The 27,296-nt window shown below is 42.1% G+C and overlaps 1 protein-coding gene across 1 annotated transcript; it reads right to left on the bottom strand.

Annotated features, from left to right (window-relative positions):
- Positions 1-2,777: 2,777 nt before the first annotated feature.
- On the bottom strand, positions 2,778-26,379 carry MTHFS (methenyltetrahydrofolate synthetase). The gene is made up of 3 exons (XM_071568865.1): positions 26,110-26,379; positions 22,379-22,643; positions 2,778-3,583 (listed from the first exon to the last, which is right to left on the bottom strand). Exons 1-3 carry the CDS (start codon positions 26,239-26,241, stop codon positions 3,360-3,362), a joined length of 621 nt encoding a protein of 206 aa, XP_071424966.1. The 5' UTR covers positions 26,242-26,379; the 3' UTR covers positions 2,778-3,359.
- Between the last annotated feature and the right edge of the window lie 917 nt (positions 26,380-27,296).

Raw genomic sequence — 27,296 nt, 5'->3', positions numbered from 1 at the left:
AGAGCCTGAAAAAGCCCCTTACGGTAAATAATTTACAAGTTCCTCCCTGGGGACATTTTTTAATTATAACTCCACTGGTCAGATCTTACTGAATACTCTGAGATAGCATTCCCTGCTGAGATCCTGAAATATAATTAACTTATTCCTTTGGTAATGGTATTTTTCCTTAGTCTATCCATTTCTGATGCAGGGCAGGCAGATTTGTTTATAAACAAAGTGGAGATTGATAGACGCTTTGTCATGAGAATAGCAATAATGGCATTCGCTGCACCAGACGGGGGCACGTCCATTTGAGGAAAGATGATACTGTTTTGAAGCAATTTTTATAAATCCTACCCTGACAATCCAGCATGGAGAGATACAAGAGAGCAACCAGACAGCCTCGATTTCTCTCTGTCTTGGCAGCCTGCCTTGCTCCCTGAGTGCCACTTCATGCATAGCAAACGTAAATAATCCTGATGCACCCACCACCCCCCCTAACCCTTGTGCTTTGGGAGCACTGCTATATACTATCAAACTGACAGTGATTTCATGTTATGTGGCAAAAAGGAAAACCCTGAGCGACAGCAGCAAGGCTGGGGATGTCAAATGAAAACTGTCACATTTATTTAGCTCCGTGATTCTCAAGACAATATACATAAATATTATTTTACTATGCCCACCAGCCAAATGTTAAGACCTATTTGCATCATCCAGGGTCCTGCAGCTCACTCAGCCTGGTCAATGAGTCTGTAATGATCAACTCTGGACTCAGGAGAAGCAAGCTGGCAAGAAACAAAGCACCAGCTCTTGTTCTAGTGCTGCAGTACATTAAATAGTCTCATCCTTTCCCACTGCAGCTGTAGCCGAAAGGGCAGTCTGGAGTGAAAGCTGGAAATAATGGCTCCGTGATGTATCAAAAAGTGACCTGAGACATAAGGAGTTTGCACACACTCCTTGCCCCAAGTCCTGAAAACCTCCAAAGCTCATTTGCTTTTTCTACACCAATTAATTCCAGCAACTCCATTGAGCCCACAAGGACAAAGCTTGGTGCCCATCTGCGGCTGTGCTGGATGAGGGCCTGTATTTTGCATCCCAACTCTTGCTTTTTACTTCCCCCCCTCGTATTCTGAACTCTCACACAACAAACCCAAGTCCTTGTCTCTCTCTAAGCCCTTTGTTTCTGTACAGCTGTTAGTGCTGGCTCTGAAGCCTCTTTCCCATATCCTGGCCTTTCAGTGCACAGTGGTTCACCTGGTATCATCTGTAGTAAAATACCTACAAGCCAAGTAGCCCTCATTGTAATGAATAAATCAAAGCTCAGCTAGCAAGATCAAAAGCTAATCCAAAGGGCTGCAAAGCACTGAACTTAATACATGCACTTAAAACATCCATCAGACGTGGGATCCAGGTTTCTGCTGTGGCAGGCACTGGCTTCAGCGTGGCTTTGTTGATGGTGATGGCAGGCTGGGCCACATGGCACAGTGCTGAGCCTAATGTGGTAGGTGAACTCAGCCTTGAGACAAACCTGAAACAGGTCTGCCACGTGCAAAACCTACCCCATCTTTTTGTTTTGTTGTTCTCCATATGCCAACAGAAATTCAGAAATTAAGAAGGGATTAAAATACTGCCAGGACAGGGATTGTGGGAAATAAAAAAGGTCCAATTTTCTCATCATATTTATTCCCTGAAGGTTTGGAACTGTAAGATTCTGTCTCCCTCCTGTACGGCAGCACAGCTGGGAGCACTCAGAGCTGACAGGAGCTGGAGGACACTCCATGCATACACCATGGCCGATACTGCCACCTCAGTTTCTGTTTGCACAACTCTTTGTGCACCCATGAACACACCTTTCACTTGGTGGATTCAACAGTTTGATATGGAATGGATGGAAACCCAAGTCTGATCACCATAATTTTACTAAGCAACCCATATTGCAAGCTGCTACCAACCGTCCTGCTCAGGCTGCAGCTTTCCTGTACACAACTGGTGGGATGCCCAGCAGACCAACACTGAAGGGATCTTCAGCCAGATGGACCTTGCTTCACACAGGGTGGAGAAGTACCAGCAAGTACCAGGGAGACCTCAGTTGCTAAGTTTATGTTCACTCCAGAGCAAGAGGGTTTAATTAGTTACTACATTAGCAAAATGGAAATGAAACTGAACACAAGCATTCTGATGAAAAGGTTTGTACGTGCTGTATGCATGGTTTTGTTCCCAGTAACAGTTACTGCTTAGAAAGTCTTATGGTCATTCTGCTCTGCATCTGGTCCTTAAGAATTCATGGATTCTTAAATGATGACAGAGCAGTTTGGTGAAAATAAATGCACTGATTTATTGATTGAGGGAAGACTTAAACATAAAAAGTGAAATTGCACCAAGGAAGAAACACAAAATTCTGACAGTTTGATTGATCCTGATTGGAAATACTGTGTCCTGTTGCTATGAGGACAGTGTGCAGAGGAAACCCACTATCTTCTTCCTGATTTCCAGGATGGTCTGGAGAACCAGAGAACAACCAACCTTCCCCCCAAAATATTCAGTCCATTACACCTGCTCTCTGCAATTCTTAGCATCTCGTTATCACTTAAGAGAGCACTCAAACTTCATACAGTATTTTGGGATATTATGAATGGTCCATGTACAAAATTAGAGAACTTAAAGTAATTTTGAATAGTATTTTACCAAAAAAGAGCTGTTTCACTCCAGATGGAGAACTCAGTGAGCACATTTTAGACTACATTACAATCTTGTGTTCAGTTAAAGGAAAGAACCATATACCATAGTTATGGACTTCAGCCTTTTTAACAGATACTCCCTTTATTTTAAGAAAACTGCAAGCAGCCAAGTAAAGAGTCAAAATTATTGTATACACCAAAATTAAGGCTCTTTTCCAATCATCATTTTTCTCTCAGCTTATTCTAGGACTCATCCGGCAATTTCTTTTTCTGTTCATGGATGTACATAATATTCAAGTACTAAGAACTTTTACCATAACAAGTATCTCATTCCAGAATGGATCAAGAACTGCCATTAGTAGACACTTTACTTTTAAACTGGAATAATAAATCTGCTAAGTATCAAGAAGCTTGTACCTCAAAAATATCATGAGAAAAAATGATTCTTACTGTAATAAACAGTCACACATTCCTGTTTCTATTGATTCTAGAATAAGACTTCACACCAGACACTTGCTAATTAGAAGCAAATAAAGCAATCCTCGCTACTATTACCACATTTAAACTGCTTGGGTTTTTTTTAAACACAAATAGTGTATTTTATTGTTCCCAAAGTCATAAAAGACAATTAAAAACCCCATGATTGATGGATCTGACATCTTTGGTTGGTTGCTCTGAAGGTGGGTTGGTATCAAGATGCTTTCAGCAGTCTTCATAAAGGATTTCATCTATTGGAACATCATTTTCTGTCACAGGCACATATTCACAAATCTGTTCTTTAAAAGCCAAGGCAATTGTGTAAGGCTTTCCATGTGGATGTTTCATACATCTTTCAAGATAGGTATCATAATATCCTTTCCCTCTTCCCAATCTGTTGCCTTTTTTGTCAAACCCAAGGCCTGGCATGAAGATAAGGTCAAGACCTCCTGTAGGAAAAATGAAATAAACATTAGTGGATGCCCTGTGGATTTCCTGATGGCTTGACTATAATCACATAACTTTAGACATTTGCAAAGACACAAGCTGTGTGTTCTGCAAACTGCTTCCCTCTCTTTGATCAAATGAAAAATACTTTGAATTCTAAACCTGCAAATTTACATTTTCATCTTATCAATTTCTTACTAGATCAGCTCCAAAATAATTAGATCCTGAAAAGCTACAAGAAAAAGACCCCTATATTTTAACAAATTTATTTTATCATTTTAACCCCATACTTCCAAATACTAATGATCACAACTCTAAATCCAGGCAGAGACTGAACTCAGGGAAATTAAATGCAGGAGGAATCAGAAAATCAAATCAACTTCAACATCAGACACAAATAGAAAACGAAAAAAGAATGAAAAGAAGACATGTAAGAGAGAGAGAAGACATATCCTTGACACAACTGTAAGATGTCACGAACCTTCTCTTAACCTCCCAAATCCAAAGAGCCTTGAATTCAGTTTATTCTAAAAGTCGGTATTTGCCCTCTTATATCAAGATGAAGGTTTGAAGGCTTGTCTCTTCATGATGTCAGGTTCCTTTTCTCCCAAAGGACTTTGTTCCTTGGCCTTCAGCAATTTTCACTGTTGTTCCAGTACCATTCTGTTTGTCTGCCCTGAATATCACTCCTTCCAAAGGGACGTATGGGCTCCCCAAGACTCCTGTGAGATTGCATTTGATTGGAACTCAAAATCAGTTAAGAAATTGGAACAAGCTGCATGAGCTGCTGATCACCTTGGTTTGTTCATGCCCTATGAACAGATGGGGATCAGAACCACACCAGGGAACTCAGTTTACACTCAGCTGCACATTCACTTTAGGAGCTGGTTCACAGCACTGCCAGGCAGGCAAAGGAAACAGGCTGCCATGTTGAGAGTCCACCAGGCACAGAGGCTGCCAATGTGCATCTCCATCTCTCATGCAAGGCTTGCACATTCAGTGTGAGGTCTTGCAAGAACATCCTCTAAACAAATGAGCTTGGCTGGCCTGGTACTGACTGCTGAACCCGGGAACACCCCACTTACCAGTTTCACAATGTAACTAAATGTTTTATTTCTGGCTGCTGAACCAGACAGACACTTAAGGAGAGAAGGGCAGGGAGTGGAAAGCCAGCACAGACTAAAAGACAGCTGAGACGAGTCTGGAAAGAAAGCAAATACTGCGTCTCAGTCCACTGCTTCTGCCTTCTTACAGGAACAGTACTTAGCCTTGAGCAGCTTTTCTGTGACCAGCTTCTGCTCCTTCACCAGGGTCAGGACCTGTCAAGTACTTTTCTGCTTTTTCTATGCCCAAACCTACTCTTTCCTGCCATTTGGGACAGAGCTGCTCTCACTAGATCTAGCAGAGGAATGATGCCCACCATTCAAGGAAATGTGTGGGAGCATGTACCAAAAAAGCCAGAGCTGAGCAATTTTTCAGTTGCCAGGGAATCCCATCTGAGATTACGGATCATCCCCAAACTCAGCCTGGAAGAGCATGTTAACAGCTCCCATAAAACCAACTCCTTTGCACACACTTCCCAGGCTCCTGGAGATTTCCTTGCAGTCTTCATTGTTCAGAGAAGAGTCACTGACATAAACACCCATCCATCATGACCTGATGAGTTAATTAGAACATCGATATAAAATATGCGAGGCAACACAGTGTGAAATGCTCAGAGAACATCAGTCTTGCAAATCCAGCATCATACAGTCAAGAAACAAGGAGGTCAGGGGAGTAAGAGGAGGGAATTAGTCAAAGGGCAGACCACAAAGTAACACTGAAATAAAGAGGAGTCTGAGTGTTTGACCACGCTGCAGCCAACTTTTGACTCACAGGACAATGAAATGAGTGAAATGCCAAATGGCAAACAAAGACAAAAAGAAGGCCGAAGGCAGAATTATGGCCTCTCCTGAAAAGAGATGCCATTTTCATGGTATTACCATGTACATCATGTTGGACTTACCATGTCACATCTCCTCAGTTTGAAAGTAAAACATTTCCACTTGCCAATTGTCAGGCCTATGGACTAGGACCTAGAAACCAGCTGGTATCTCCCCATTAGCAAGGTCAGTAATAGACTCTGCAAGTCAAATCCTCCCCAAGTTACTCCTACTGCTTCTACTCCTATTCTTACTCTTACTCATCCTCTCCATAATGTGCCTCACATCAGCCTTGCATGGGTATTCAGGTGGCCCAGAAACCAGTAAGTACCAAACACTAAAGATGTAGAGAATGAAACACATTCTGCCTTACATTCTATTTTAGCTATTTTCTCTCCAGGTGCCTCTCATGACAAAAAGCAGGAAACACTTGCAGTCATTGCTGCTGGCAGGAGGAACAGACACAGGGGGCAAGTCTGCAGAGTAAAAAGGTGCCATTTCTCCTTCCATTTGTGTTACAGACAGGAAGAAGATGTTTCAGAGGAAACACTACGGAAAGAGGAAATGGCAAAAACAGTGAAGAGAAGAAATACATTTCCTATGGAGTTTAACCGATAGTACCAGCCACTCTCAAGTGAATTTAGATGCATTAAAGCACTGTACTTTCTTCAGGGTTCTCTGGAGACACAGAGACTCTTTTAATGAGTCGGCTCCTCTATAATCATGGGGCTTTTATGCTGAAGAACTCCAACAAGCTTGCAAAATACTGCAAATCTCAGGATGAAAAATTATGCTATAAATACTGTAACAGTCACCTTTATATTTTTCTTCTATTGGAGCAGTGTGATACTGACTGCCTTGCTCTGACTCACAACATGCTGTCGGACATCCATGCAACTCAAACCCCACAAAATTTACCTAAAATTCCGAGCAGGACTTTTGGTAGAAAAATGACACCACTAACCCTGCCAGGAGCCCAAGGGCAGCTCAAGCAGCATTAGCCACAAATCCTACACTGGGATCTGGAATGAATGGCAGAATGCTGCAGGGAGTAAATGCTTTCGGGCCACATAACTTGGGGAGCAACAAAACCTTTTGTGGTGGCTGTGGCAGTGTGGGGGAAGAGCTGTCACAGGAAGAGAGGTGACACACAGATGAGACCAAGATTGCAGACACATAAGATTGCTATCAGCAATGAGGGTACATCAACAGGACAGCAGATGAAGGTAAGAGCATCTTACTCCTCTTGGTATGAAGTCCTCATGCTCCCAAGCTCTTCCAGCCCTGCAGGACTATTGGTTGACACTCAGGATGCTCTGCAGGCTTGCTCTGTCCTCACATCCAGCAGATGCCATGTGAAATGGCATCCTTGTCCCTGAGAACACAGAGCAGTACTTGGGCATCAAACACCACATCAGGTTTTAGTGCCTCAAAAAACACACTAAGCTAAGGGAAGTCTCACATTCTTCACCTATGTTTGGCCCTCTCCTTGTAATGTCCAGTCTCCCATGGGTCTAGTCATTAGCTGGTGGTTCTTTGTTAAAAAGAATCAATATTAAAATGTGTTCAAAATCTAAATCAGCAGCTTTAGTTTAGAAAATAAGGAAACCCACCAAATTCAGTAATGAACAGATTTTCTAGACTTTAAAAACTGGTATAAATAGTTTAAAAATGCCAAACTATTTAGAAGTGATGGCAGAAACATTAACCTAAATTCATTGAAATTTTCAGCCAAAGATGGAAAGGCTAATCTTTAAATCTCTCTCTCTTTAAAAAAAAACCAAAACAACTGAAACACATTACTCTGCAGTAACAAGGTGGGGCTCAATCTGAAATTATCTTTATGACCACATGCCAGAAGCTCAAGAAAGCACATCCCCAGTCAAGAGGGTTTTGTTATAGGTAATCTGTGCTTCTCCTGGAAAACTTGCATATGGTCTGCAAATTGCCAAAGACTGAAAAACATTCTCTCAAGCAACAAAGTTTTGCTCAGCTTTTGTGTAGGGAATATCCATGCTTCTTACACACTTTAAGCTACTAGGTATATCTGTAAGCTTAGTAATTATTATGACAGTCACCTAATACTCTCTGTATCTATGACACAAGCTCTTGTGGCCACAGCTCCTTCAACTGTGGAGCACCATATGTGAAACAATATACCCTGACTTATCTATCAATGTGGGCACACAGCCACGGACTTCACTTATACTGCTAAATGCAGCATAGACAGAAAACAAATTGATTTACAGGATCACAGGTGGTCAATATTTTAATTGTCAGCACAGTCTGGCACTGCCAGCCCAGGTGACACCTGTGACTGCTCCAGGGGACATAATGGCCACAGGCAGTAAAGACAGAAGGGTACAGGTCTGCCTTCTTCAACACTGTGCAATTCTCCCACACCAACAAAACTGCTCTTACTCCTCCAGACAGACACAGATTTTTCTGCCACATGCCAGAATATGCAACGCAAATCCTCAAATTGACGCTACAAAAACACTCCTGTGATGGTCTGCCATACGGTCTGAGAGTATTGAAATACTACAAACTGTAGAAGAGATTAAAACAAAACAGTATTGCCTTAGGGCCACAGAGGTATCCTGTGTGATCAGAAAAGAAGATAGGCCAAGTTCTGTGTAGTGTGGACAGGACTCATCTGTACCACTTATCCCTGTGGTATTTAGCAGTGTAGATCCAGTCATAGCCTCCAAACCTGTCATATCAGTGTAACACACACAGTTTGCACTGACTTGCTTACATCAATCAGACATACCTTATGTCCCAGAGAAGTGAAATGTCTTGCCCAAGGACTAAGGAAACATGTGGCAAAACTACACACAAGAGGCAGGTGTGCAAACTGAGTGTCCCTTAACTCAACCAGCAGACCAAAACATCATCATCCCCTCTTGATGTTTTAAATAGAAATACATAGTTTTGTTTCCTCTAGGCAGCTGCAGTGAACCTCCTCAGTTTGGTAGTGCATTTCTCATTACCTTTCATGATGATATCAGGTTTGATTTGTTCCCCAGGGAAGGATTTTCTTCTTGCACCTCATTACCTCTCTTCTTAATCTGATGTTCCCATTTGAAATGTCAGCCGGCATTTTCAGAAGTGTTCTTGACAATGGTTAATTATAGAAGAGTCCGTCAAACCGCACAGATACAGGTCATGTAAAGACTGCTGGGGACTTGTTCTGCCCTCTGAAGGAGCAGCCAGCATGGCCTCTCTCCTCCCAGGTTCGAAGGGGCTCCACCAGCCTGCTGCCACCCGCTGTGTGGGGTCACTCATCTCCCCCTGCACAGCTTGACAGTCGTAATGGAAGATGAAACCGAAATACTCTGTCGTCCCAACTTCTCAGCCCTTGCTGCCACTTGCTTTGTGGACACAGCAGAGTGCCTGGGACCCATCAAAGTGGCAGCTGGGACCCTTTGATTCTCTCCTCAAAAGCACTGACAAGAGGATGAGGCAGAAGCCGAGCTGCAGCAACTCCTGTGTGCCTGTAAAGAATGGCAACGTTCTCATAAAAATCATGCTCACAGCACAGACACTGTATGAGCTCGACTACAAGAGGTCAACAATGATCAGCTCTGTGTGTCCCTGCTGCTGCTCCTCACAGCAGCAAGGATGGCTGGATCCTCCCAGCCTGGTACCTCAGGCAAAAATGAGCTTTTTAGTGCTTAGTTTTGTTGCACGCACAGCTCGCTCTGCAGTGGCCGTCAGGGTCTCGCCCTGCTTTCTTTGGATGTAAATGGTTCCATAAGGTGCCGAACCAGAAGAACCAGGAGAACAGCTTTCTGTTTAAAAGAAATTAGTGTTCCTGTTGCTACACACACCATAACAATGTCAGATCAGTCTGTCTTCAACCTCTGTGGACATGAAAAATATTTGAGAGCTGTTCATATACAAAGAATGAAAGCTTACTTTGGTCCTTTTCTGATCTAGCAAAGACCACAATGGATTAAAAACCCCAACACTTTTGCAGGAAAAACTTACTTTTCAGAATGGAAAGGGTGCAGTAACCATCTGCTACCTCTATATCTGCTAGCCCAGCACCAAGGGAAAAAGTAACTCAATCACTTGATCCTAATACCTAAATGTCAGTCTTAGTGACATGCAGGGCATAAGCCAATGAATTGAAATAAGTCAGAAAGTTCTAATTAATGACAGAGTCATTACTGTATCTTTAATTACTGTGAGCAGCAGCATAGTTAGGCCTTTTGGGTAGGTGTTTGCTTTCAACACATACTCTATAGGGCACAGATCATCATCTTGTTCTGTATTTACACAGTACCTAATACTGTGGTCAGGGTTAATCACCAGATCTGAGGGAAAACAACTCCCCAAAAGTAAATATTTCACTTATGTGGCAGCAAAACAAAACCTTTCCCCTTCATGGCTTCTCCCTGGAATGCCCTGGGTGCCCCCAGCACAACTACTGAGGTTACTAACACTTACTATTTCCTTCCAGATAAAAAGTTTTTTGCCCTTTGGAAAAAACCTCCCCTTGGTTTCGAGCACAGCATCTCTGCTCTTACACGTCTCTCGGTATAAGGTCAAAAAGGGAAATGCCAGATCTGTTTGCTGCAGGCCTAGTCCAGGCTGTACCAAGGCACATGGTTCCTGAAGGGCTGGAATTGCTTCCAGAGGAAACAAGTTCTTATTCCCACAAAGCCCTGGAGAAGACAGATACTCTTATACCCCCAATCAAATGAGCAAGGAGACAAAAACATTACCCTTAGCTTTAACTGATAAACATTTGAAAAAAATCATTCATCCAAAACCAATGATGTGCACATCCAGTAACACAGAGGACTACAGACATAAACAGCCTTTACCCCAGCCAGTTTGCTAAAATGCAAATGCAATCCTTTAAAAAGAAAGGAAACTCTTAACCTGTAACTCTTATTTGCTTACATGATATAGGATCAGCAGCTCAGTGTGAAGTCTCATCTTCTTGGAAACCCAAGTTAAAACATAAAGGATCAGATCCTCAGTTGTTCTAAATCAGCATTGTCCCCTGTCTCTCCTCTGCACCAGCCTTGGGAACTACATGAAAAATATCCCAAGTTACTGACAGGAGTCTGAGAAAAATCAGTTGTCTTGTAGCTACTTGGTGTTGGTTGTTCACAAATAGCTCTCCTCTAGTGCTCACTGTGTAGACTCCTTATGATCCCAAATAGTTACCTAACAGGATTAAAAGTTGTGTTTGATATTGGATTGAAAAAACATCTCATTTTAAACCACAGTCAGTAGCTTTTTCTCCAGGTGTTTCCCTACTGTGAATATCTTTAAATGTGCAGCACCACATCACTTCAGCAGGACTTGCTGTTTTCTAACTATTCATAGACATCTGTTGCTTGCTCTTATCCAGCACACACCAGCCAGGCACAGGAATCAAAAATCGAAGTATCACATTCAAATCTCACATGGATGACCTTCTGCTATGGGACACACCATGAGGTCTGCAAGGCCTTAGCTTCTCCAGGGAGAAATGCTGTTAACACCAGCAATTTCCATTTATTTCCACTCCTATTTGTGCATGGGAATTGCAGGTACTATGAAGGCTTTGTCTTTTGTGTTTTAAAAACATTTTGCCCACATCCATGCACACCCTTAACTCACCTTTTTCATCCACACAGATGTCAAGCACACTCTCCTCTGCAATCCTGGTGCTCCAGGTAATTGGTCCACTAGCATGACACAGACAGCTCCTGTTATTACTCCAATAAAATATTTTGCAGAAAATAGAACCATCAGCAGAATCTACAAACAAGCACTGAGCAACTCAGCGTTTATCTGTCTACTCATCCATGTCAGTGCTGTGTGTCAGCATGAAACATTGGTCTCCACAGTTCACACCTGCCCTGCTGAACTACAGCATAATAAAATATTTATACTTCTCCCTGAGAAGCTACATGATAGCCATCAGTCATACCGGTTTAAAACAACTGAGTGGCAGCCACTCGCCCGTTATTAAACTTGAAAATCACACTAATAAAGCTGCTTGATCAGCTCCTGTGCTACTGAGCTGTGATCAAGCAAACACCCTCATATTTTGAATTCATTTAAACCAAAATCGTACAAAATTTAGTGCCAATGCAACCAAAAGGTTAAGTGCACTGCACAGAATCAGCTGTAGTTCAGCCCTGCTGAAACAAACCTATTTTGCCCCACAGATGAATATCCTCTCATGTGTCATCAGAGAAGATACTGTATGAGGCTAAGACTTGTGTTTCTAGTTGGTTTTTTCACAGTGTGGAAAGGCTATGTGAGGCTATAACCATCACACTCATTACCCCTGAGGTTTAACTTACAGTAAGATCAGGTCTGGAGTCTCATTTTCAGAATTCACCAAGTATCTATCTAAAAGAAAATTTGAAAAGTACTTTTCTACTTCACTATTATTCATCAGGTCTGCATAAGTCCTGTAAATAAACCATGATCACTCAGTGACACCTACAAAAATGTCTGGTTTTGCAAATTCAAAGTAAGGGAAAAAATAGCTCAGGACTGCTCAGTTATCAGTCTGTGAAAAATGACTTATCTGCTCCTGATATTCCAGTATGTGAGCACAGTCTGATTGGGAAAACATGGGAAACTAAAAATGTTTGGTTCCAAGGCTTGCACCTCGGTTCTTCTGATTTTAAAGCACAGAAATATTCTTAAACAAGATGTACCAAGGAGCAATTCCAAACAGAGGTCAAATGGCATTTGAGCTACTTTACAGTCTATCAACATATCTTGTTCAATCAGTAAATGCTGACTGCAAATCTGTTTCTTTAGCAAAACTCACAAGGCATTGATGCTTGAACTGTTTATGTTGGAGTACTGCTGCAGTCTAAAATACAGGGATTTTGTGCATCTTTACATGTTCTTATGTGAAATTCTTTAAGATCTTGTCAGCTACACTTCCCACAGTGTTTGTCTGAGCACTCATTTAAATACTCCCAATGGATATACATGCACGTGCACTACTTCATTTCTTCACTCTTTTGCATGCTTCTGTCTGGGCATTTTTTAAGTCAAAACAGGACAGAAGTGAATCATTCGGGGGTTTTTCAATACTTCATGCATCACTATCAATATTTCCAACACCCTTTGACTCACTCAGCAGATAAGCCTACCATAAAATTCACAGAACTGCTTGTGAAATATAAACAGGTAAGACATCAACATCTAAGTCAGTACATAAACCTGAGTCCTGTAAGGAGTGACACCACTTGATGTGAACATCAGGCATGCTACAGGCAGGGTTAACTGAACATGCAGAGTCAGCTGGTTAGGAGGTGATGGCACCTTCACTGTTATTGTCATGTATGTTAACGTCACAACAGCTGAGAAATCCTGGCTCTTCCACCACAAGATTTTATCTTTTTTAGTTTGCACCATTTAAAAAACTTGATTCTCCCTCAAATCCTACAGCTCCCTCACTCCACCCTGTGATTTTTTTTGGAAATTAGGCTGGAGCACTTGTTCTCCTGTGTGTGTGAGTACAATGCCTGGATAAGCTTTTAATTATAGGAAAAAAGCCAAAATGACATCAATGCTCCACGGTAAATATATGGAATACTGACACCTGCCGGCAAAGGACCTCATGTCACGCCTGGACAGGAATTTGCCCTCATCTACACCCCAAAAATTCATTTCCATCTCACATGCACAACAGCCAGTACAAGTAGGAACTGAGTTCAGTGTGTTGCCAAACACGAAGACCAAGAGCTATCCCTTACACTGTGAAACAGCACCTGAGTCTTCTGCTCCCTGAAAGCCAGTAGCTCTTGGCCAGTTAAAGGAATTTCCCACCTTACAGGGGAAATGACAACATATTTTGAACCTCAGCAAAGACAGCAGGGATTAACTGTGCCAGAAAGACAAATCTTTGTTGCTGGAAAAGTGTTGACCTGATTTAACAGCCCACTAAAGCTGGCGGAACACCAATTCTAGGAAAAAGAAAAAAAAGTTGCAATTTTCTGCCAGATTCATGAGCTGAATCTGCTCAGCAGGGAGTACCAGAGATGGTACCAAAGCTCAAAAGATGAGGGGAGCACAGAGTTGGGCACAAGAAAAAGGCAGCAGGACTGTCCTTTCTGGCACCAGCTGGCTGCGAGCAGGGCTCAGCTGTCTCACCAAACCACATCTTCAATCCACATTCCCTACATGTGGCAGCAAAAACCTTCCTATCCTGTTCTCCAGATTATGTGCACAAAGACACTGAAATGAGCTTGGCGCTAGCTCTTCCTTTTCAAAAATGAGAATAAAGAGAGACAGAAACGTCCTTTTTGATTAATTACCGCAGCCACAGAAACTTGCAGACTGGCATTCCCCCTGCATGAGTTGTTGTACAGTCTCCTGCCACACTCCAGAAATGAATCTCACCTCCGATCTGCCTTTCAAAGACTCCTGTCTCTAGGAAACAGTGTGAAGAAAATGACAATGCTACTGTTCACACTCACTGGAGCAAAAGTAGCCCCCTGTTAAACAAAACTCTTGAGAGTCACTTGCAGTGAATTCAAGGCCCTTGCTCATGTTGCTTTCACTTCTCTTCAAACTTTATTGATTGCAGCAGAATTAACCTTTTTAGTTGTTTTGCTAAGTTTTCTGCTAGAAGGCAAATACGGATGTGACAATTAAGATGATTACAAGGAAAAGCACTCTGGCACAGGTGGTATTAAAATTAAACTACATGGTCTTCATGGTTTAGTCTGCATGAAGGAGATTCAGGACATAAGGACACCAAAAAGCATTACAAAGTGATGCCACATAAGCAAGTGAACTTTTGCATTTCAGAGCATTTTTTCAAAAGCCATCAAAAAGAGTCTGTATCATGTAGTACCTGTATCTGAACAGAAGCACTGGGGAAAACAGCTAAAAGTGTCTGCCTTCACCTGGTACATTGAGTGTTGATTATTAAGCTGTTCCAGAGAGTTCTGGAAGCTGGTGCAGGAATCAAGGGGAAGGGCTGAGACCAGATCCAGGGGAGAGTAATCCCAGCACTGGGATGGAGTCCCACATCTTTCAGCTGAAGGCTGGGATGCAGAAAAACCCTGAGGGAAACTTGCTATCACCTGAAATGTTTTATTACCAAGCAAGATTTCTCCTAGCTCTACCCGCTAAGGGGCAAGCTAGATGGAATAATAGAAAACTTTATTTTATGGATCTTTTTAATACTGGAACAGGCATTTTTGTAATGATGTGTCATTGTGGGGTACCTGTGTGGAAACACCAGCAAGAGATGAGCCCAATGACCTGATGTAAAAGGCATTGTTATGGTATATAGTGGAAGAATTAACATCTCCAGTGCCACTACGTGTATTTACCTGGGCATAAAATTTTCTCTCAGGCATTTTTTTATCAAAATAACATCAGAGAGATTGTAAAGGTTGAAAAGGCAATGGCTGGAAGTCTTACAAATCTAGAAAAGCTTTTATAAAAGAATAAGAAAGCAGATAAAGTTTGATAGAAAAAATACAATAGATATACTACAGGTGTAACTTAACAACGAATAATAAAAGGAAAGTAAATCAAACATCCTTATTTAGTTTTCATCATGAAAGAATGAAGTATCACTTGAACTGAAAGCAGCAAATTTAAAATGAATACAAGGAACATAATATTTCACACATTGCAGGAACATAATATAATATTAACATAATAAGGAACATAATATTTCACATTACAACTAACTAACCAGTACAACTCACAGCTGTTAGAAGGCAGCAGAGCCAAGGGCTTAATAAAAATAAAATTAGATGCTTAGAGGAACACACTTAATGCCTGCTGGGAAGAGAAACCGGACCCTGTTTTCAAGGGGATAAGCTGGGGGCTACAGCTGCAGAGGTAGGAAGAAATTTCAGTTATTGCTACACAGGTACAAGTTGTGAGATCTCCTGACTCCTGTAAAACACAGGATGCTGTACTGAATGTCCAGTGCTCTGATCCTGCACTGTGAGGGGAAGCATCCTCTCTCCAAAAGAAGATTCATCACCAGAATGTTAATGCCTCACTTGCACTGAATTTGTTCTCCTTATGCATATCAAAATACTATGGCTCATTGTCTCCAAACAGAAGTTCATTCCAAACTTTAAATCATTTCATTAAAAAATAAATTACATTAGGAGCTAAGCCTTGATTTTCAATTTTGTTTTGTGCCATGCTCTCAGGTTTTCTTTTTTTACGACCAGTGTAAAAAGATTTTAAATTATAATCTATCCCTTGACATATTTTGTACTGTAAGTTTTAATCAAGTCTCCCAGAGGAAAAGAAAATCTAATAGTACCTTCAATCATTCTACAATCTTGTTTGGGGTATTTTTTTTTATTTTTTCCTAAGCAGTTATATTCAACATCTCTCCTTTTCATGTACCCATATTTCACTTATTCCAGATACATCCCAATCTGCATAGAACTCATTGAAATATTCAGTTACTTCTGAGCATTATTTACTGTACATCTTTCTTCAGAATGATTAGCATCATTTTGTGTGGTCCCATTATGTCTTTATGGACAGCTATACAACATTTAATGCAGCTGAAGAAGCATATTAGACCTTCCCTGTGCTTCAAGCCACTCCAGTTTCTTCTCACAGTGTTTCTTATTTCTGAACTCTAATGTGCCTCATATTTCAAAATCCTCTCACTTCTAGTGCATTTTTTTGAGGGAGGAGGGGGCAACCCATTATCTTTAACACTCCTATTCCTCTTAAGACTGTATTGCCACCACTTCAGTCACACTTCTGAAGAACTGTGCTAAAATTTGGAATAACTAAGAATACTAATGGCATCACAAGGCCATCAGTCCTGGCAGTAAATGCAGACTCTTTGAATGTATGATCAGGAGTTTAAAGACAGGTAAAAGAGTTTCTGCAGACAAAAATGTTTCTGCAGGGCAAATCCCAATGGCAAAGTTTCAAATAGGGTTAATGGTCATGCAGGAATAATTTCAAAGTTACTTGAGGTTGTCTAGAACTGTAGCCTAGAGGTAGCCAGCATTTTCCTTGCAAGAGGATCACATTTCCCAGCAGAAATAGTCCCTATAAACCAAATACAACCATGCAGGTCTGTGTCTGTTTCTGCTACCAGCATGTTGTTACAATTTATGCTACAGCAAGTCTCAAAGTGTTCTGGAAGTTAAAAGGGCAGAAAGATAAAACTACCCTAACCTTAAAAGTGAACATTCAAAAGGTTATGTGAAAACGAAGCTGTAAGAAGTTGCTGCTAGACATATGTTAGTATTTCCTCACTTTGTTTCAAATTTGGATCTTTCCTCACTATTAATAATAAATATGCTGTTAGTTACAGCACATATTATCTAGTTAATATTTCACTAATTATCTTGAAGGTAGAACACAAATACTGTGATCAGTAGGCTACTAAAGTTTCCCATGCTGAAAATGCCAGAAGTCTCCCAATGAAATTACAAAATACAACTTCAGTTCTTAATATATTCCTTTCTAGGAGCAAAAATACATTATGTTGTGGTAGAGTAGTAGCAGATTATTCAGCATTCCTTATGTATAAGTTGCTATACTGACAAATGCTGGAATTTTTCAGCTTAGGTATTTATGCCAAATTGAGGTGGGGGTAGGAGGGGTTATATTTGTTTTATTTCTGCCAAAATGGTTTACTGGCTTCCAAGAATAAAGCCAGTGAAAAACAATGATGGGGAAAGCTCTGCTGCTCCATGCCTTGTGGCAAGAACTTGAAATCTTGCTCATAGTACCCTCTGTGATGATGATGATGATGTGGCTTTAGCCCCATTCTAATCCATTTGAGCTGTGTTTATGCAATATTGTTAATGTTTAAAAACCTGCCATTTGCACAGGCTTGAGAGAGACATATCAGGGTGAGATCTGGGGCTCTCTGAAGATGGTCCCCTCTCTGTACCACTGCTGGAGTTGCAGCTGCACGGGTGGCTCCACAACTCCCTCCAGGAGCCAGTGCCTCAAGGTATGTTCCCTCCATCCTGGCTACCCATTCCCTCTCCACATGTTGCCCTGGTAGAGCCACATGGTAAACTGGATCCACTCATCTGGGAAAGGAGGAAAATACCCTTCATTGGAACAGCAAGCTGATGTGGCTTACCACAGAGAGGCAGGAATAGCATGAAAACATAAGGAGGAAAAATTCCTTAAGTCAGAACTGAAGCAAAGACAGAGCACCCAGAGCTGCAGGCTCAGCACCCCTTGCCCACCCTGCTCCCATCTGCAAGGACTCTGAAGGACTTCCATTCCAGTGTCTTCTCTTGCTCCTGCTGACTGGGGCAAGACCAGGAACCGAAACATGGAAGGAAATGATGACTGAAGTTTCACTGAGACCTTTTTGGCGTGACACCAATTAACACAACCCCTCATCATCAGCTTCCTTCCAGCCCTTTAGTAACGTCAGTCCAAATCTGTGTGGTGGCCCTGTCTGAGAGAAGAGACTTCTACTGGTGCTGGGTTACTTCTAACCAAGATTTGTTTCCCAGTATAGCTCCCAATGTGGCTGCAGGGCCATCTGTGCTGGCACAGGAGAGGAGGGGTGGGGACCAAGAGACTGAGAAAGGGCAGTAGCTTATTTAATCCTGCACTGCCCTAAAGTAACAATCACAAAACTATGTCTTTTGTACTGTTTAGTACAAAAAGTACTATTAAACAGAAAAGCTTTTCTAAGCCAATATAAAAGAGAAAGAAGTCCACACAGTGGGGAAGGAAATGAGTAAATTAGGATGAGGATCTTGTACGTCTGGAAGCAGACAAGTGAAAGAAGACAAAGCACATGATCTCCTCCCTTTTGGCAGGGAAAAGCTATTTATGTTGGCCCCACTGCTTCTGAAATGAGACGCTAGGACTGAGAGCAGGAGGAAGTGGGAAATATCGTGAAAAAGGCCAGAGTAGGAAATTTGGGGAAGGAGATTCAGAGAGGCCAGGCAAAGAGCAGAAAGAAGGAAACGGACATTATGGTAGCAGAGAAATTAAAGCTTGGAAAGGGAGGTCTAGTCCAAGGTGGAGACGAGTCTGGGAAATTATTGTTTTGGAGGGAAGAGAAGAAACCATAACGTTGGAAAAACAAGCAAAAGAGTCTGTGCTCACTGAGGGCAGCTCCTCTGCACCACTCAGTCTGGAACCAGGATCCCAAGCCTTCACTGCTTCTCCATCAACAAATACCACTTAGTATCTTTAGGTCACTGAACACTGTAGTGATGAAGAGCCCACACAGAAATGTAGATCTCCATCTCCATCCTGGGGTTTGAATAATGCACAGTAAAGAGGCCTGCAGCTCTAACCTGAACTGAGAGAAAGCAAATGACTGAGTGGATACTCATTAGCAGCACTCATTGACAGCAAGCAGTTCTCACCTGCATCGTTGAAAGAGCCATTGTATCTGAGTTCATCTATGAACGAGTCCAGATCAGATAGACAAGAACTATGTAATGTACTTTGAAGCCAGGGCACAACTGACAAGAGATTAAGAGGCTGAATTAAGTTTGTACACATAATCCCATTTCTCACATTTCTTAGCAAAGCATGTCCCAATCCATTAGAGTAAGCAGATTCAGAGCTGCAATTTCTAACAACATTTCATTTTTTGGCCAAGGAAAATGTCTAGGCCAAAACCCCTCTTTCCATCACCCAGGTGAATGTTCTAAAATTTAGTAATTTATCGTACGCCTCCAACTACTAGTTAGCAGCTCAGTTCAGTTATGAACATTTAAGCATAATATTTGCTCAGGTCCAAGCCTTCCAGCTGAGAACCTTCAGTCCAAACTTGGCTACCTTCCTCCCTTCAAGGAAGTCACCTCCAAAGATTTTACCACACGGACATACTCAACTCAGTCTTTTTATTTTTTTGTGTCCCAGTAAGAATAACCTCTCTTTCAGGGAGTTTAGCTTTTCACCCATAGTTCTCAGAGCAGGTTTAAGTAATAAATAATATTACAAAAGAGGAAGCCCATGTCCAGCCCAATGAATCACACCACCTCTCTAAACCACTGAAACTGGAGCTGCTGGGGAAGTGTTTGTTAAATTTCTGTAGGAGTAATGACAAAAAACAAACATGGGGCATGGTTTTATCTGATCTACTCCTACCAAAGCTGTGCAAAGTACCTACACTTGTGTAAACAAGTACTGCAACCTGCCTGAACTTTCACCAGCAGGATTACTTTAGGCAAAACCTGATACTAGTTCATACTTCTGATGGGCAAGGATACAAATGGGAATTGGTACCTATGAAGAAAATGTATCACTGACTGACTCCAGAAGTTGTCTAAGTCTTTCAACAGGTATAGCTGGAAATTAACTGTCATGCACCTACACACACACACCTACTCCAAAATATCTGAACATTTTGCAGCTTTGTTCTTTCTGTTATGGTGTCCATTTAGCCCAAAGAAAGCAACTTTTCATATGTCAATTAGTCACTCACACATAGTAGAGAAGATGACAGACTTCTGCTACCAAAACTGCAGTCATCTTTCTTTATACCAACATGGTGTACTGACAAGATGAAAACAGGTAAACCCTGGTTGAACAGAGAAAGGATCATCTCCAAAAGGAGGTGTTCATGTCTATTCAATACTGCCTGTGAGTGCTACCAAAGACTGGGAAACTCTATGCAGAAATTATACCCGGTCCTATATCTGAGCTGTTCTCCACAGTAACTGTGCCTCAAGTTTTAAGGACAGTGTGAAGTTAAGCTTTTGCCATGCAAAATGAATACGCTCAGAAATGACATGACTTATTTATGTACCTGCAGGGTATTTCTTGGAAATTACATAGCAACTTATGCCAGCAATGGGAACATTACTAATGTAACACCATGTTATCTCCTTATAACAATGTAAATGCCTCAGATCACCACAGCATTTGATATCATCACTGAGATAAATGTGTCACCCATGCATAATTGCAACAGTGGAGGATGGATGTAGTAGCAAGGCAATTTGCGTTCCTGCAAATGTAACAAAGTTCAAAAAATATAATAACTGACACAAAAAAACCCCCCACACCAAACCAAACCAAAACCAGCAAGAGGAATTTAAAGATATATTGAGATGAAGTGTGTGTTTCTGTGTGGACAAATTGGGAGTGTGTATCTGAAAAGGCAACTGTGTAAAACCCCTGAACTTTGTAATCTACAAAAATTCTCCACGGACTGACTTCCAATATAAATGGTGTTATTCCAAAATTACTCTACAAACAGTACAAATAGACTAAAATTGAGTTTCAGGCAGAACAAGTCTGACATGGACATACACCAGTTGCTAGAACTGGTATATTGGCATCTCTGTAGACTGCAGTAGCTCTTTTGGCATTGCACTCTGCCCATAACCATATCCTGGTGCCGAGAAGGAAGCAGCAGCTCCAGAACTAGCCAAGTACCAAAATGTGTTCCTGCCTTCTCCCATCTTCACTGCTTGGCACCCAGATACATCTCAGTGCAGTCTATACCCACAAGTCCTCACTCCCATCATATCTAAAAATGTGTGTATACTCTGTGATCTCTGCAACAGACTTGCTAAATGCAATTAACAGCAGCTCATCAGTAGTACAACAGCTTGTCCTAAGTACCTGAACTGAGCTCTACCAAGAGAACCCTGGATACTTTAAAAGTTACCTTCAGAAGCCCTTAAATCTGGACAATATACACAATTTTTTGACAAAAATTAGGAAAACAAGTAACTGTGCTAACTATTACATATAAAGAGCATGGTTGTATGAAGTAGTGAAATCCCTTGCTAGCTAAAATGTAGACACAGAAAGGATTCTAAATTAGGAAAGAGGTAATGATCAAAAATAAGATAGAAACAAACACAGTGAAGTGTTCTGGGAAAGTACACTGGCATCCCAAAGCAAATACAAGCCCAAGTTCAATCAAACAGACTCACAGAAATGTTATGTGTCTTTATCAAGTACTAAAAGGCTGGTAAGTCTGTGAGGTGTGGAAGTTGTCTGCATGGTGAACTTCCATCTACAGAAGATATTCCCAGATTGAGGTTTCAAGCATGAGTTCAACATGAGTTTTCTATTAATAAGACTAAACATTTCCGTAGATGTTTCAGGAAGATATTAAAGTGTTTACAAAACAAACTCAAATAATGAATACAAACATAGAAAAAGTAAGTTTGTTTACAGATTTGTAAGAGTTGGGGAATTTTACATTAAGAAAGAGAGGTTATTTGGGGATCAAAAACACATACAGAAGTTTGATCTAAATGAACTCGTAACTTTGCAACCCTATGAAGAATCCAGTTTCTGAAACAGCATTATAAGGCCAAAATAAAAATGTGAGAGTGTAATGATGGAAAAGGCTTTGCAATATTCATCCAGGCCTACAAGAAAGTTCTTTTATTTTCAGCCTAAGGTCTCAGCCTAGAGAGCTGTTCCACATGGGCAGACTCTGTATCAGCACTGTGATTCATCCATGCAATACAATTTGCAGGATCAAAGATTTCAGAAAATTCTCGTATCAGTCTACAGGCATCACCTGAAAACTCCCCAAACTTTCAGGCAGCACAAACTAAAGTTCTCAGAGTGAATCCTAAACTTGTGAATCCCCGTGACTTTCAGCGGCAGCCCCCAGCAAGCCTGTCTCCTTTATGAGTTTCTACATTACACTTGCTGAGACTCCACTGAGGATGTCCATTAATCAGAGCAGAAGGTGATTTATGTGGAGGGCTGAGTTTTCTTTCAGTTGGATCATTGCAGTCTTGTTTCTGCCCTGCTGACACATCACAGGAATGGCACAGGGTGGATAAAAACAGGCAAGAGAAAGGAGCATCTCTCTAGAACATTTCAGTGTAACATTTCAGTTCACTTTTGCTATCAGAGTACCTCCTACCGGCCTCCAGGCTCCTGCTGCTGCTCAACAATCACACAATGCAGGAAGAAAATACTCACCACTATCAAGAGCCTCCTCTCTTGTATTGTCATCATCACTGGGTTGAAGAATATTCCAGGACGTCAAAGCAAGTGAAGAAATGTCATCAGCTGATGATAACTTCAGCATGTCCATGTGATTGCTCTGAGGCTTGTAACGGGGGATGAAACACTCTTTGCCTTGCTTAAAAATGTCCTTAATGATTTCTTCTGTCTGGACTTCATCTGGCATACTCAGGAAAATTGCAATTCTTTTGGATTCTTTGTACTTGGGATGACCAATCACCTACATGGGAAATGGATACAATCAGTTTATGAAAAGTTTTTGGAAAAACCCCAACTTTATTTTACAACAAACTGAAGCAAAGTATTCATTAAAAAGGCTAAAGATACAAACTTTGATACATCATAAACAGAATAAACTGACCTTGTCTTCTACTCCAACACTTCTAATACTAGCAAAATCAAAATAAGCAAATTTTTGCAGCTAGTAAACAAAACACTGTAACAAAGGTTTGGGCCAGCAAAAAACAATTTTGGAGACAATCTCACGATGCCCTGAATATCTGTGCCATACAGTACAAATCCTTAAACGCCCAACATCACTGCAGAAAGATACAGCAGGTCAGAACTGCCAGCTTATGCAAGACATGAGGGTTTAGCATTCCTTTTCTTCCATCCTTTTTAAACACCCATCTCTCATCCGGGCCTAGGTAGAATAAGAAGCACATTGATAGCAATAACTCAAAAGAAAATTAGCATCAGAGCAGATGACTGCAGAGCACAAAGTCTTCCAAGACCTGGCCCCTCTTACTTTTGTTAACCTAACTGTCTTCCCTCCAGCAAGTTTAGATATATGACTTTAAACATCACCTGCTTCTAATGGGTGATCTTATTACTGCTCATTTTTCAGAGCTTGAAGGAAAGATGGCCTTGCCATTTTTCGCTTTTCATGGGGCTGTGCTGGGCTTATAAAAGACTGAATAAAGGAGTGAAAATAAAAAAGGCTTATATGGTGAAAAAGCAGACTCATACTTCACTATGTCTCTGCCCATTCTGGACTGAATTCCACATTAAAATTTGAAAGGAGGCTTTTAAAAGCTTGTCTTCTCATTCTCTAGTACCTTATATATTTTGTTACTTACATCTGGACAAAACAAATACAAATGGGACCTTTCACATTTAAATGTGATTTATTCTTGTTCTACACACTTAGAAAAATCTGTTAAAAATATCAGAAAATTGAGAAACTCTCTACCATTTACAGAACAGAGAGCACCAAATCCTCTGCTCTGTGTTTGTGTAACTGCAGGGTAACTTGATCTGAGCTTTAGCCTTTGCCCTGGCCTTGTTTTGAGATATAAATGCCCATATCTGAGTCAAGATATGATTCTCACTCCTTCTTTCTTGCCAGCACAGCAGTTAAAAGACCAGGTTAATCAGTTAGAAGATGGATATATTTTGCAAGGGCAAAAAAACCCCCCAAAACTCCCACTCTAGACCAAATTACAGTGGCCATAGAAACAGCTTAACAATTCAAACTGGTATTTCTTTTTGTATCTGCCCAGCCCTACACCAACTAAGGATTAAGTTTTTTCCAATCAGGGGATTAAGCTCTGAAAGAACAGAATTTCCATGGCAGCTTTTGGTTCAAAAGGAGGACTATTTAGTCAAATTGCAGACTCTAGAAAATAGCAGTGATTCACACTACTGAGGGCTTCCAGAGCTGAATCTTCTCATGGGTTTGGTGAAGAAACTGAGACCCCAAACTCTTTTTTCAGAGGGGGGTTGTGTGCTGTGGGTACCACACAGGTCCCATCTGCTCTGACACATCCAGTTACACATTGGTCAGGCTGTATAGAAAAAAAATATGAGGCTGAGGATGTAAACCCACACATTAGCAGGAAGACAGAATTTCAGATGTTCTCAGAACTGTGAAGAGGCTCCTACTATGACTCGGAGCAGTTTCTGAGAAGAGTGAAAAAATTTCCACACTTAAATATTATCTGCCCTTTGTTCAGCTCATGGAAAATTTTGAAGAATCAAAGTATGCAAACAGCAAGACTTTAATCATGAGCATAAACATTAAAAAAGAATAATCATCCAGAAGCTAATTAAATACTGGTGGCTAAGTCTGACTGTGAAGCTATTTCACTTTGAATTTAAAGATTATTTTGAAATGAGATGTTACTACCAAAAATATTACTTAGGTGTTATAAAATAACCTGCTCTCTTTTATTAGCTGCAAGCACTGATATATGTTACAAGGCTGTATTTTTGGCCTTAGATCATTCCAGATATTTTCTCAGCCTTTTCAAAAATTTCTCCTTGCCTGTTCCATTACCCTCCTGTAAGGAAGTTAACTCTACTTTCTGCCCCTTGCACAAGGCCACTCTGCCTCATGCAAGCTCACGATTTTCAATTTGTGTCAGATTATTAAAACAGCAAGATAACATCAATTTATGTCATATTTCCTGATGCCTTCTTTTAAGCAAAACAAAAGCTGTATCTGTGTCCTTTCACTAGCAGAAATGAGTGCTCTGTTGCTGCATTTATCAGCAGCAGTTAGACAAAGGCACAGGGCTCCTAAAAATTCAGTAGTCCATGGGTGAGCTGTTTACAAAGTTGGCTGAGGGCTGTATTTTTGAAGAGGATGCATGCCAGTATTTGCTAAAAATTGAGATATTTAAGTGTAAGATTCATGATTACTAAAATACATTATCATGACAGTAGGACACTATATGTATTAATTAATTAATTTATAAAAAGCATTCCCAACTTTAAGAAAAAAGGTTTGGTGTTGAGTTCCAGTTAAACATCCTGCAACCTAAAGTTTCTGTGCTGCCACATCCCACTCATGAAGTGGCTACACATTAGTAGTAAATGAAGTCTATAAAATGATTTGAGATCCTCTGGCAGGAAAATAACCACATAAATGTAGATCATCAAGAAGTACCCGCTGGTGCTGCAAAAAAAAATGAGGACTGTGCTGTATTACATGCAGTGACTGCAAAATAAAATTTTATTGTGTTTATTAAAATGATAAAATACATCGATATAAAAACTGTGTAATCCAAACACAAACAGGACATTTCAAAAGTACATACCCATATTACGCTGTGCTAGGATACCAGTTAGGTAAACCCTGCTTGATATCCCTTAAAGTGTAAAAATTATATTAGAAATAAAATTGTACGGAAGAAACACTGCTGGAAGATACAGAAGGGAGACGACAGGGCATAAAACAAGAGGCCAAATCAGGCAGTCGCTGAGTTTTTTGTGTGTGCAGCCAGAGCCGGCCATGCAGCCTCGGGAAGTGAAGTGGAACATTTGAGATAAACACCCACCACCGCCCCCGAGGTGCCACTGCCTGGGGCGTATGGCACTCTGCCCCCAGTGTCCCCAGCACTCCGCAGGTGATGTGTCCCCAGTCCCCCGTGGGTGAAGTGTGTCCCTCCCCACCGTGTGTGTCCCGAGCCCCCCGTGTGTCCCCCCACCCCACTGCTCATCCCGGTAACACGCCAGCTGTCCCGGCCGTCCCTGCCACGCCGACGGTACCAGCCCCGGGCCCGGCGCAGCCGAGGAGGGCCGAGGGGAAGGCTCCGAGGCGCAGCTCAGCCCCGCTCGCCGGCAAGGCCCGAGGAGCCGCCGGCCGCCCTGAGTCAGGGTTTCTGTCGGCAGGCGGGGCCTGGAAAGTCCCGGCCGCGCTCCCCGCGCCGTGCAGGGCCCGGCCCTGGGGTGTCCGCACCCACCTTGTGCCCGAGCAGGCGGGACTGGCGCTGCTTCTCGGCGGGGCCGAGCGCCCGCAGCCGCTGCCGCAGCTCTCCCCGCAGCGCCCGCTTGGCCGCCCGCAGCGCCGCCATCGCGTCCCCCGCCGGCTCCATGTGCGGGAGCGCCGGGCGGGCCCCGCGGCCGCGGCTCGGGCTCGGGGCGGGCCATGGTGCAACGGCCCCGCGGCTGGAGGGCCCTGCCAGCGCCAGCCGCGCTTATCTTTTTTTTTCTTTCTTTTTTTTTTTGTTTTTTTGGTAGTTTCTCCCCCGGCGCAGATCGCGAAGGAGTTCCCCTTGACTGATTTTGTTGCAGGAAGGGAAATTACGTTTCGGCGGGATATTTTTGCACAGTCTACCTGACAGTTTCGTATCCCTGTGGCATCGGGCAGCGGCCTGGGCTGCCGGGCGGGAGCAGCGCCTGTGCCCGAGGTGTCCCCTGTCTCGCAGCCCGGAGGCTGTGTCAGCCACGTAGCCCTGCCCAAAGGGAAGCTCTGCAGGCCAGGGTCTGGCACACTGAGTGTTCTAACCCACCTTCAGCTGCCCGGGGGGTGGTGGAGTCACCATCCCTGAAGTGTTACAGAAGTGACTGAATGTCGCACTTAGGGCCATGGTCTAGTTGACAAGGTGGTGATCAGTCAAAGGTTGGACTCAATGACGTCAGAGGTGTTTTCCAGCCTAATTGTTTTTGTGATTCTGTCATTTTAAGCACAGAAAGTGATGTCTGTGTAGGAGAACACCTGTTTCCATAAGTCTCTTCCATGAGGCATTTGATGACATCTCAGTTTAGCCATGGTACAGATTGATGAAGTTATCAGCTGTTCCACTGTGCAGCTCTTCGACCTCACCTTTTGCTCCAGCAGCAGCACCGTGTTCTCCTTGTATTGCCTGACAGCTGCCAGGATCCCTTAAACAGCAGTGCCCTGGGACCTGGGCACTCCTCAGTGCCATGTGTGGTTAACTTCATGACAGCTAACAAAGTACATTACACTATTTTGTAAGACTTGATAGCATTGGTGTTTTCAGACATTTTACTATGTTTAGAAATGTAGTGCATCTCATCACTGCTTTTCTTGCTTTTAAATGCAGAACAAATGAAGGTTTCTTCTGGCAAAGATAACTTGCAGCCCGCTGGACCATTAATGATCCAGGCTTCTTTTGTTTAAACCCAG

Source organism: Pithys albifrons, chromosome 13, assembly GCF_047495875.1.
Source record: "Pithys albifrons albifrons isolate INPA30051 chromosome 13, PitAlb_v1, whole genome shotgun sequence".
In the NCBI taxonomy this organism is placed as follows: Eukaryota; Metazoa; Chordata; class Aves; order Passeriformes; family Thamnophilidae; genus Pithys; species Pithys albifrons.
This window is presented reverse-complemented; position numbering and strand designations above follow the sequence as displayed.